Source organism: Ctenocephalides felis, unplaced genomic scaffold (genome assembly GCF_003426905.1).
Source record: "Ctenocephalides felis isolate EL2017-DRISC unplaced genomic scaffold, ASM342690v1 CF-g0.4_SCAFFOLD_02294, whole genome shotgun sequence".
Classification (NCBI taxonomy): domain Eukaryota; kingdom Metazoa; phylum Arthropoda; class Insecta; order Siphonaptera; family Pulicidae; genus Ctenocephalides; species Ctenocephalides felis.
The window spans coordinates 37,435-51,181 of NW_020538448.1; the positions used below are offsets into that span (position 1 = coordinate 37,435).

The following is a 13,747-nucleotide window of genomic DNA, read 5'->3' on the forward strand; positions in this document are numbered from 1 at the left end:
TAATTAATTAAATTGTTTTGGATTGGTTTTTGGACTTTTAAATCGTGTGGGCAACATATGATGTGAACATTTATTTTTATTTTGCATCCTCTTCAATATTTGTTGGTGTTTCGAATCGTGTGGGCAACATATGATGTGAACATTTATTTTTATTTTGCATCCTCTTCAATATTTGTTGGTGTTTCGAATGTTTAAAGTTTGGTTTTTGTATTACATTAAAATTTATACATTTATACATTAAAACGTAAAAAAATATTTTCCTTCTAAATGAAGTATGTGGATGTTTTATTTCACTAGCTATTTCTGGACTTTATATGAATATATATATGCAGGGTGTTCCAAAATTTTACGTCAAGTTGAAACGGGGTCATAGTATTGACCTTAACTGTCCTGAAAATTTTTTTTTAAAAAATATCTCACGTTGTTTGGAAATTTTAAAACCAGAGTAAAAAATAAAAACACAATTACCCAAGGTTTACAGGAATTAAAACTTTTGATTGAACTATGAGTTTAAAATTTTTAAAAAATATACTAAAGTATATTGGAAAGTTTCATCAAATGTTGGCGCATTTAATCATGGTTATATGTGAGCAATTTCGAGTAAAAACATGAAAATCTAAAATTGACATGATTTTTGCTAGTGCATTTTACTCACAATCAGTTCAAATGTTTATTCAAGCTTTAATGTGAGAGATAGAAACATTTGAGTAGAATGTGAGCGAAATGCATCAGTCGTTATCGAGTACTTTTTTTACTCGAATTTTTTTAATAATAAAATTATCATCATTATAAATTTGACATTTTGCAGTTTTGATTAAAGCGCAAACTTTTGATGATACTTGCCAATACACTTCAGTTTAAGGAAGCCTTCAAGGGAGACGACCAATTTTAAAAATTTTAAATTCATAGTTCAACAAAAAGTCTTAATTCCGGAAAGCACGGGGCAAATATGTTATTATTTTTTACTATGGTCCTAGAAATATTATTTACTCTTATGGTTCCAAAGATTAGATGAACTAAATTTAAAAAAAATTAACCACAATAACCAAAACATGGTCATAGTTTCACCAAAACTCTAAGTTGCACTTAATAGCTTATAATTTTCAAACATCATGAGATATATTTTTTCCAGGACAGTTAAGGTCAATACTATCATCCCGTTTTGGTTTGACGTTAAGTTCTGGCACACTCTGTATATATGTATATATTTATATATGATATATATATATATATATATAAATATATATATATATATTTATATATATATATATATATATATAAATATAAAGAGCCGGCGAATGTATGTTATATGAAATGTTATAATTGCTCACCGCCCAGAATGCCGTGTATCGTGTAGTCCTTCCTGCAGTCCGGGTCGTCACGGGCGCGTGTGCCAGCCGTACTGGAACCGCCGCGCAGCAGTCGACTGATGGAGGACACGCTCGGCGGGTCGGGCACTCCTTCCTGCGCCGGCAATGTTCGAAAAACAATGTCAAATTAAACAAACAATCATTCGAAGTTATTCAGTTATCATAAAGTTTCAGTTATCATTCAGTCATTTTAATTAAAAGTTTCTTATTTGGATCAAGAATTTTCTGAATGGCAAAATTTCGTGATATGTCTCAAGTATAATTATTGAAAATTAGCTCTAAATCTCAAAGTTAATTATTTTAAAAAAATTCTTTCAAAGAAAAGCTCCTTATTTACTGTTCTAAATCTACGTACTGTTTAAATTCTAATCTGTTATGCAAATTTTAACATAGTGTGGGATACCTTAGTAAGAAGGGGGGTTGTGCACTTTTTTGAGCAACCATAATTTTACTAATTTACCAGTTAGCTAGGAGAAAAAAAACTAAATGGTAATTTAAGCATTTGACTTCGTGGAAATAATAATAAACCGTTCACAGCCCCAGGACGGTTGTGACAGGTATAAATATAAGGTAAAAAAGTTTTTCTTTTATTGAATTTTACTTTTCCTTTTTCTTTCGTATTTTTTTTGTTCAGTTAGTTTTAGCTTTATCTGTTTATTCTTCACCCAGAAAGGACAATACTACCAACGCGTGTCACAATCGTACCCAACGTACACTTTTGAAAACAAATCATTGTTATGACTGAGCTAAATTATGTACGCAAAAACTAATTGCTATTAATTAACTACTAATGTTCAATTTTCAGCAAAATAACAAATAAAGTGATCCATCTATATACAAATAACAGTTATTATTAAAAGAATTTGAACAAATAATTTATTTTTAACTTTTTAAAAGTAATGCGGCCTACAGATCATTTTATAGGGAACTTGTTCAAACAAACATACTACACCTCAGTCTCTCTTTAGACCCCATCTTAATATCAGTATAGTATCTATCACTACTGTATCCTGGCACAACCGTACCCAGTTTTCTCTACCAGTGAAATTGTGACATATTTAATTCAAAGATAATACAAATATTCTATTAAAAAATTACAAAAAATATTTAAATTAAAACATTACCAGTATAATCGAATTCAATACTGTTAAGTTAATTTTATAAGTTTTGTTATTTTGAGTTTAAAAGAGTATGTAGGATCAAATAATTATTTATTTATTTGATGATGAAATCGTTTTTGTTTATAATATTGAGTATGAGAAAATGCAGGAAAATCGTGAATTCTCAAATTTTAACATTTTTATCTTTCGATTGGATAAAGTTAAATGATAGAAAATATTAAACTTCAATTAAAACAAAATAGTTAGTAGTATAATCAGATTATTAGAGAAGTTTTTTTTTTTTTTGTTATTACTGTGAAACTTAGTGAAACATATATTTGTTGCATTCCAGTTAACTTAAAAAAATTCTAATCAAAATCGCATTTCTGAATCTATTGAATAATGAATGTATGAATTTAGTAGAAATTTCGATCGCAAATTCACTTAAGGTGTGTATAATGATATATTTATATTTATTGAACTAGCTATATTATTCGGAAATACAAGTCGATAAGTAAATGGCACACGAACGTAGTAATAAATATAGCAAATAACTAAATAATTCTAGTAGAGTTAATGTAATATTGACAACTAGTTTCCTATTTTATGCTATTGCAATTGTTAATAGAATTTATATATTGAGTTTATTTATTGAATGTTATTCGCGTCTATATAATAACTGGTATATTGCATAATATTTATGAACGTATTTTGTCGATATTTATGCGTTATAATTGAGTGGGTGTTCCGATGGCATAAAGTATTAAGAGAAACACTTTTCTTTCCAAGTTTTATTTGATTTGGTGAATTATTACAAGTAACTTTTGCTAAATACATTTTCAACTAGCTATATAAAAGCTAGTTAAAATCAAACCAAAAAATTGAAGCTCAAAATATATTTATTAGGAGAAACTATACTCAAAATATTGGTAACAAATTTTCAAGATATAAAACATAATTATGATTATGTTATTAAAATATATTTTCCACTAATCATGAATATTTTATAATTTTTTAAGGGCAGTCTTTCTTCTGTAACCATAAATTGATATAATATTTTCATTCACTATTTATAAAAAAATTAATAATAAAAATACTCAATTTGAAGTTTATAAATAAATATTCATGTGTATGAGTACTTATAATCAGAAGTGTTTAGTTTGATTAAATAGTATTTATATATGTTTTAAACTTATATTAAACATCGATATTATTTTAATGATTCACTTCTTATATGTAGAAATTGAGAATCCTTAATTAATCATCTTGACTAGATTAGGCAATTTGTTTTAAAGATTAATATGTGCAAAATGGTCCACATTATGATTCGATTTTTTGTAAATATTGGTGTGTGAAACATATTTGTTTTACTAAATTAGATTTGATAAGTAACACTAATCTTAACAAAGATGTTCTCAAGCAACATCATTTTTGGTTAATAATAGTGTTAGTACAATGCATATTTATACCATATCGAATAGCTTTTGATCAAACATTTTAGAGCAGTTCCAACTGTTTTCTCTAAATAAAATTAGTTATGTCGCAAACATTTTCTCCATTAGAAAAGTCTGTGGATTGTTCAACATTGCGAAATATTGATCACTTGGTAAATTTGGTCAAATAAAATCATCAAATAGGACTAATATACCCAAGGAAATAGATAATTCTTCATATACAATATGAAGAATAAGACAGCAATCAAGCGTAAGAAAACAATTGATACAAAGGCTTTTTTTTAATACATTGTAAAGAGTATGCACCCATTCGTAGTCATTGTAAATAATATTAAAAACCACTATAATGGTCAGAATACAAACAACGCAGTTTGTAGTAAGTTACTCATATGCTACAACATTGTAAGCTCGAGATATCCTTGACAAGCCCAGCGAGCATTAATAAAATTCTTTTTTAAGCCATAAATGCGCAAAAACAGTGAGTTAAGCTATTGCGTTGCACTACACCACGACATTAAACAAGTCGCAAAATAATGTTATATAGGATTTCAAAGTCACATTGAAGCGAGCACACAAAAGGTCTGCAATGACGCATTTGCAGTCAGTCGTAGTTTAGTTTTCTATAAATTATGAGTTAAGATGAGTATGAGTTTATTCGTCGTTCAAGTTTCATACTTTAATCATACTCAATTATTCAGTTGTTAAAGTTGTGTGTGAAGTGTACGAGAAATCATGAAATAAACAAATACATCAAACGCCTTCGTCTGTTTTACTGACCAGCCTCCACAGATTGGTAACAGCTTTATTAGCAGCAGAAAGAACCTACAAATAGTTGGCATCGTCGGTAGACCTTCTACACAGAAAGGGGTGTCATTGGTGGTTCCAGCATTACATGGTGACAGCGGTAAAAACCTAACCATTATATGGTGGTGCAATGTTAGCACAATAATCTATTTATACTATATCGAGTGGTTAATAGTCCATTTTTGTGCATTTCAACTTTAATTCAGAACACATGAAAATTAGTAGTGTAGGAAACATTTTCTCTATGAAAGAGATTGTCCACCATGCGCAATAATGTGCATCTACTCGGACATTTGGTCTTATAAAAGTCACACACTCGGGCTCTCCTGTGTATTAGTGGTTAGAGCTATGGTATTTCAATTAAAGCCTACGTTCGGTACCTGCCTCTGCCTCTGGTACCCTGATATCAAGGAGTAGTGATATTGGTTTTCTGTTTGAAATACTCTTTACTCAGCAAAATTAATAAAAAAAAATCATCACATCATAGAGATAGAGTAATTGTTTCGTTCTACAAAACTGACGTAGTTGAGTCAAATAATCAAAACAGCTCGTAGAATCCTCGAGTTCTTCTGATCGCTTAAGTTTAGATTGAAAAAAAAAAACAGACACGGCCAAGGACAATGGATTTCTCCATAGCCAATAGAAACAACCAAAGCAATTGATGCAAAGCCTCTGTGTTAATATCTACTTAAACCATATCGAGTGGTTTTAGTCAATCATTTTGGTGGAATTCGAATATAATTCTCGAATACGTGCTTTGCAAAATTTTTTTTTTTTTTTTTTTTTTTTTTTTTATTTTATTGTTTGAACAGCAATCAGAACTCCTATATGTTCTATAAGCTGTTGGTTAACGACTTAATACTACTTTTATTTCATGAGAGGCAATCCATCGATTAACCATTCTCTTATGTGTGGGATATTTTTGATATTAGCTCTTACGTCTAATAGTTGCATATGATTGGATGTTGCAGCTATGTCCACGAAGGACGATTTCCACTTGGAATTATATTGTGATCTATAATCCCAAGTGGAAATTTGACATCAAAGCTGCCTGATGTCGGGCTACGGCGGTAGCGGGAATCGATCCAGCGAGCCTGGAACTAGTGGCTGCTAGTCCACGCTCTAACCGATATCGCCACCGCCGGCCCTGCTTTGCAAAATGAAATCGTTCCTTTGCCTCTTTAACACTTGGCCCTTCCGGCTGCATCGTTTGTTTACCAATAATACAGCAAGAGCTCATTGAGATTACACGGTGCGGTTGCGTTGCACGCCGATGCCGATATATCAGATTGTAAATTGTAAATATTCCGACCATTGCACGGTAGCGAGCATTCTAACGATTCCCGTTCCGCCTTTTGAAACTCCATCATCAATAACCATGGTTCGAAGATATCACCAATGTAGAAACAATATTTGGTAAAAATAAATGAAAGAATAAGGGGGTGTCCATTAATTACGTGATTGTTTTTTTAAGGATTTTTAGACTCCTCCTCTCACCTTGGTGATACGTGGTTGTTAGCTATATGTAGAGGGCGCTATGCTATTGCATGACATATAAACTAAATAACAAAACAAAAAGAGCGCGCGTAAGGTTCACACGCGATTGAAGTAAAACTTATTGCTACTATACAAGATGACATTTAAGTAAAAATAAATACATCATATAACAATTTTGAATAATGGTTATTGGTAATGTGGTAATACTCGTGATGCACACATATTTATTATTGTCAACCATTATACACATTAATATAATGATAAATTATAAATTATATATTTATAATAGCATTAAAAATATGTACAATATTTAAAAACAATAATGTAATTGAAGTTATACTTCAAGTGTGACATGATCGGTTTGTCATTGTAATTAGCATTTAGAAATAAACCTTCATTAGAGAAATGAACTAATTGCTGATTAATAAATTCTATAAAATTTGTTCACAAAGTGGATTATGTTAAACAACGCCTAAACAAATATTGTTTTCGCAACTTCACTCATCGTGTAGTTGTGTTTGAAGAACTTCATGTAATAAAATTAACATACATTTTGCTGACAATACAAGCTCATTGTTTGAGTAGCTGTAATATCTGTCTTGCCTATAGAAATATTTTCCATTTTAAAAACATCAAAGATTTATAGAAACTACGAATAATATAGAAATAATTTCTAATCAATAAGCTTATTAATTATTAATCTTATTAATCAATATTTTCAAGGAACCGGGTAAAATATTCTTTTGATTTAGGCATTTTTCATTAAATCAAGATTTTTACTACGATGTAACTTTAAAATGTTTATTCATCTATGTCAATTTCCTTGTTGATATCGGTACGCATACAACGACAGATCTCTTTTCACATACACGACGCTTAATCATAATCGACCCGTATAGAAATTATATCATCGAGAGCGAATGATGAATCATTGGCACTCGACTCTTATTTTATCTTATCTGCTGTAACACACTTCCGTTGCATTACGGATTTACAACCTAGTCGCGCCTAAAGAAGTTTTACTTCAATAATATGTGGTGAAAAGATTATATATTGTGATAGACAAACAGCGACATATAGAGATGAATATTGTTGAGAGTGTAATGAGAGACTATAAATGAGTAATTACAGATGAGGTGTGTTAATAGAGACGAATGAAGTTAACATGATGATATTTAAAATTACCTTCTTTTCCCCACTTAACATCACGTATATTTTTAGTTCTTAGAAAAAACATTAAATTTAAAAAAAAATCTGAAAAAAATTGTAATATTTTTTAAATTTAATGGTTAAACTCGTTAATAAATGGCGAACACGATAGCTTTCAATTTTGTTAGTTTTGTTACGTTATGCTAGTTGAAATGCATCTTTGGTATTAGTGCTAATCCTCGAAATTATCTCTAGCAAAATATCCAAATATTGACGTCCAAAAAGAGTTTTTTAGGTCATTTGCACCTACATCATAATCAGATCTGGTGTGTGGGCATGTTTATAAAAAATTCAATTTTATGTCCACGTTTTCGGATCAACCGTTTTGAATGATTCAAAATGCTTATTGAATTCTGCGAATGTGAAAAGCCTAATGGTCTATAATAATTGGAAAATATATTTATATATAAGCAATTTGCCTTAAGATATTAAACCACTGACTTGGATTGAATTCTGAATCAAACAAATTATCAAATAATAAGAGAAGGAACAAGCACCACCTATATGCTTTTCAACAGAGGTGAAACTTTTCAATTTAGAACATCAAATACCTAAACTATTTGTGACTGTTTAAAAAATACTAGATATTAAAAAATTGTGCGATTATCAATATTTATATAAAATTTAAATTTGAATATTCGATTTATCAAAGCATACATTGAATTAAAGGAAAAACAAAAATATCAAGTAGCTATGCTCAGTTTCAAAAACAAATTTTATCTAATCAATATAACAAAACAAAAGAAAAAATTAAAAACCTAAAAAAACACATTTTTTTAATATTATAAAAAAAATTGTAACTATTGTCAAGCTGTATTTGTGGGCAACGTATGTAAGTAAATTAATTTTAATTAAATTTAAATTTAAAACTGATAAGCTGACTTGAAATTTTGGGCCAGTATAGTAGTCAAACGTCAAGTTAGCATATTGTTTCATACAAGATAATAATTGGAATACAATGATTAATAATAACTATTATAATTTCAGGAAGCACATCAATTGAATTTTATATATCGGACGTCTATAGATTTTTATTTTTATAATTTTTGACATACTTGGTAAATTTATTAATTGCAATTATTTTATCAATTATTATAATTACTTATCCACGGTTTATGTTTCAGAGCTATTTATCAAGACCAATGATTAATGATACTAGAAGGAATTAAATAAAAAATGTAAAAATGTAACATTTGTGAAATTGTATGAAAAAAATTGCATAATGTAACATTTAACTGTAAAAATAAGTACAAATATAATCTGGTGATGTAATTATGTAATTTTAATGTTAGAGGTTTAATTTTAATTAATATTATTGAAGGTAAATCAGTAAAAGCTAATTTTATTTCAAATATAAAAACGATTGCCAGAAACAAAAATTTCTAATTTTTCATTGAAATTAAAATAATATATGTATGTATGCTCATACATACTTTTACTTTTTGAATATACCTGCTTCTATATGAAAGCCTATGTTAGTTAGGAAGCTAAAATTAATTTTGAAGTTCAATTTAAAATTCTAAAATTTGACTCGAATAGTCAAAGTTAAGTTTTTGGTTTGAAACCAAAATTATAGATAATCATTTACTATATTCGAAGATAAAACTAATTTTGGCGTGTTGAGTAATTCTAATAATCTAAGGGACATAGAAAATTCCTTATATACAATGTATATGATAATACAATAATCAAGCATAAATGAACAATCGAGACTACAAGCTTTATTTCAAAATTAATAAAAAATCAAAATCTACTCTTTATTTTATTAAAAAACAAACATAAAACCAATAAATTGGACTAGAATTTAAAAAAAATAATAAATTGGATATTCTCTGATTTCTAAGGCAAAATGGTACTTACATCTAATTATTTTACTTACAATACAAGTTACAACAATAGCTTGATTTTTCATTTTATAATAGAATAAACATCGTTTACGCCATTAAATTTTTTTCGCAGTTATTGAACTTATGAATAATATAAGAGTTACAATTGATACTAAATAGAATATCATTTACTCTAAATGTCTTAAATATCCTAATTACTACTTATTGCAGTTCACTTATTAGATGATGTATAATAAGCCAATCTATTTACATACAATCAGAACATGTTCATAAATATTTATAGACGAAGGTAGATATTTATGTTCACCAATTATTTCATTAATATATTTAAATCAATTTATCCATAAGCGATAATTATCATTAATAATTATACGTCTATATAGTAAATCTATATTTATACAGTAGCTCATGCGTTCAAAGTTCAACCCTGCTCTCTTGGTTAATTACAGGTTGCGCGTTACTATGAAATTGCGTTTGATAATTAAGAGATGAAGCAAATAAATAAGACGGTTCAGGAATATTTTAAAATTCCCTCATGTACAACTTATATTGTATTATGTAACTTTATCGACAGTGACTCAAATTGTGTCAAGAGATAAACATGTTCATGTTTAAATAACGTTAAAGAAAACAACTCTAATTGTATTTTTGTAATTAGCGAATTTATAGAAAAAGTTAATAACAATATTATAGATTATATAAATAATAAATATTATGATAATACTTGTGAATATCTTTGGTGTTTTACCAATTCGAGAATTATTCTCTTGATAAGTCTAGTTAAAGCTCTATAACTCTGCGAAATTTGCTTATATTGACAAAATAGATGATTTTTGATTACCTCAGTTAATATAAATTAGAATTTTGTGGAAATGATTTTTTGTGTAATTTAAGAAACTTTTTTTATTATTACATTAAATAAAATTGGATTTCGTAATTAAAGGACTATTTTATATTTTATGCAGTAGGGTAGACTGGGTACGGTTGTGCCAGGATACGATAGTGACAGTCGTTATAACAGCTAAGCTATACTGATTTTGAGATAGGGTTCAAAGGGAGAAAGTTGAAGTACGATTGTTCAAACAAGTTTCCATTATAGCAATGAGTCAGCGCCCTATATTGTCATGATCTGGAAACTGCATTGCTTTTATAGAGTTAAAAGTAAGTTTTTTTGTTGGAATTCACATTCACAAATGTTAATGGTACACAGATAATTTTGTTTATTTTTTGTAAGCTGAATATTAGTAGTTATTTACTAGCAAATAGTTTTTACCTATTGTTAGATAATTTATCTCACTCAGTCATAATGATGATTTGTTTTCAAAAGTACGCGTTAGGGACGTCGTGACAAATTTTAGGGTACGGTTGTGTCATGTATTTTTTATTTTTATTTTTATTTTTATTTTTATTTTTATTTTTATTGGCCTCGCTTGCTCGAGCATTTAGCCACCTACAACATATTTTAATTTCATTACAATATTTCAATTTCTTATATAAATCCTATTCTTCTTCCTATTTTTATATATCCTATCCTATTCTATGTACTCATCAACATAACATCATTCTTCTTTTTTCTTCTTTTATTATCTGTCATTATATCATATCTTCTATCTTCTCACATCTTCATTACTTCTATTCAATTTAATTTTTATTCTCAAACCTTTTTATATACGTTAAACTATTTTTAATACTATTTCAAACTATTTTTAACATTATTTCAAACTATTTTTTAACTTTTATTTCAAACTATTTTTTAACAGAATTTCTATATTATGCCGGGGATTCGAACTTCGAACCTTCGGCGCGTGAGTCGGAAACGCTACACATGAGCTAATTCCGCCACGTTGTGTCATGTATTTCTTGCATATTTTGGGTAAAGATTAAACAGATAAAAAAATCTAATTTAGCTAACTAAGAAAAAATACCAGAGAGAAAGGAAAAGGAAAATTCAATATAAGAAAAAAAAAAAGATTTTACAAAGAATTCTTATTAACTATGTTTAAAAAATTATGTTTTATTATATATTGTTATATTTTATTCAGAAGATTTGTTTAATTGTTTATGTTGTGTTGTGTTACATTTTATTGTTATTAATGATAATAAAAGATGTATGAACCATTCTGGTGTTTACACATATTATTTTTAACCTATTTTTATGCCTGTCGCACCCGTCCCGGAGGGGGTATTTTTTTCTTGTATTATTTGATTTCATAACTAATTCATCAAATTTGAAGACAGTGTTTAGCATTTCCACGTAAACAAAGGTTCAATTTACTTTTCTTTCAGCTAACTGGTGAATTAACAAAATAATATGATCAAAAAAAAAGTTGCACAACCTTACCCAGAGTACCTACCTCTACAAATTTATCGGTTGATATTTTATTTAATAGTGTTTTCTCTATAGTTTAAAATAGTGTGATCAAATAGAATATAGATATTAGAATGAGTATGGCGATTAAAAAAAAGAATCAAAACGCTTGTTCAAGATAAATTATTTTGGTTTAAAGATAAACAATACCAGGTTCACAATCAAGAAGGATTCTAAGCAAATCACAATTTAGAAGATATCTAAATAATTATTATCAATTAGTTCCTAAAAATAGAATAAAATAGAGAATGAAATATAGATAAATTGAAATGCATTTGTTCAGTATTATTAGTCCAGTATCAGAAGGTAAAGATAATTTAATCGTGCGTATAATGAAATTTATTCCATGAATACTTTACAGATAAACAATATAAACTAGTTTAATATTGAAAACCTAAAAAATGTAGCTTAATCTTTCGAGCATTTATTTTAAAATAAATGTAGACAAAGTCCTTAATTAAATTTCTTTCTCTTCATCTAAATCAAATGCTTTATTTCTACACTTGTATCATTAAAACCCTTAAGCACATAAAAAAATTCTATATCATCAAATTATATTTTACCCAGACCAATTGGTACTCACTTTGATTAACTTATCTCTGATCTCCCAGCTGAAAATTCCCGGATTTCTCCTCTTCAATTCGTCTATCCTACCCTCGACTTCGGGCGTAGCTACTCGGGGTTTGGAGCCTCCAATGACTCCCGGCCTGATGCTGCCGGTCTCCTGGTAGCGATTTAATATCTTGGAAACGCATCCATGAGATACTCGCAGTTGTCGCGATATTACGCAGGGACGAACTCCGGCAGCTGCCATTTCCACAATTTTCAAACGAATGTGATTAGGAAGAGGGCGACCGTTTATGAAAACACCTCCTAATTGATTCACTCGCCTTGACCTTTAAAATGAAAATTAAAATAAATTCTTTATCTCTTCAAATCGGGAAGATTGCTGTACATCTTTATATTATTATTTATTTTCAGATAATTTATTCACCATATTAAGTTTCCAAAATAAAATTTGCATTTTCAAGGCAAATATGAAAGCACTAAAACAACAATGCCAATTACCAATGCTAAACAATGTGCCATTAAAATAAAGTTGACGAAGGCTTTTTTAACACTAAACTGCCATGTGATGTGTTCTCACACTATCGTTTTATGACGTTATATTAAATTTGCCTATGACATGATATGAAAAACATCTATTAAATTTTTTATACGTAGCGTAATACTGCCATTGGCAGTTACGCATTGCGCATTAGCTATCGGCGACAAAGACTATATAATAATAAAGGGTAGTACTGCCCTAGAGCTGGTCTGTGAGTTGAAGTGAAGAGATTTCTCATTACCATTTCACACCGCAGTGCCCGAAATGGGCTATAAGAAATATTTTTGATCTGTGAAAATGGACATCGCTACTGCACGATATCAGGTTGTCTAGAGTGGAATTCCAACTTATGACCCGTCCACACAAGTCCCGATATTTATGCGAGAATAGTACGTTTATGATGTGTTCATAGTTTTGCACAAAATTTATCTATTTGATTGATTTGCAATACATCTTATATATTATATATATATATATATATATATATAGAATATATATACGCATGTGTATATATATACGTATGTGTATATATATACGTAGTGTATATATATATATATATATACGTATGTATATATATATATACGTATGTATATATATATACGTATGTATATATATATATATATATATATATATATATACAAGCATATATGCTTTGATATCCCTATAAGAATTAGATATGCCTTGAATGTGAGAAATAATTTCAATAAACATGATGAGAAAATGTTTAGGGTCGTCCTTCTCCTATGCTGATTAAACAGCAATTATTCTATTATTCGATCTTATCATTCCATTTATGTAAAAGTATATAGATAAAAATTATATTAATGATAAGATTAAAATAAAGATAAGTACCCGGATTGTATTCGAGCATTTAAAGTTAGCATTTATAAATTGTATTAATTGATTTACAAAATTGACAGACAAAAAATATATGTTTAATGAAAAAGTATCCTTAAAATCAAAACTATGATTAATGATTCTTATATAAAA

General features: G+C 28.6%; 1 protein-coding gene across 1 annotated transcript; it reads right to left on the bottom strand.

Annotated features, from left to right (window-relative positions):
- Positions 1–1,317: 1,317 nt before the first annotated feature.
- LOC113380658 (protein gooseberry-neuro-like) lies at positions 1,318–12,545 on the bottom strand (the record flags this gene model as incomplete). The annotated part of the gene is made up of 2 exons (XM_026619817.1): positions 1,318–1,464; positions 12,233–12,545. Coding segments are annotated over 2 exons (460 nt in total), but the record flags the coding sequence as incomplete, so codon positions are not given.
- Between the last annotated feature and the right edge of the window lie 1,202 nt (positions 12,546–13,747).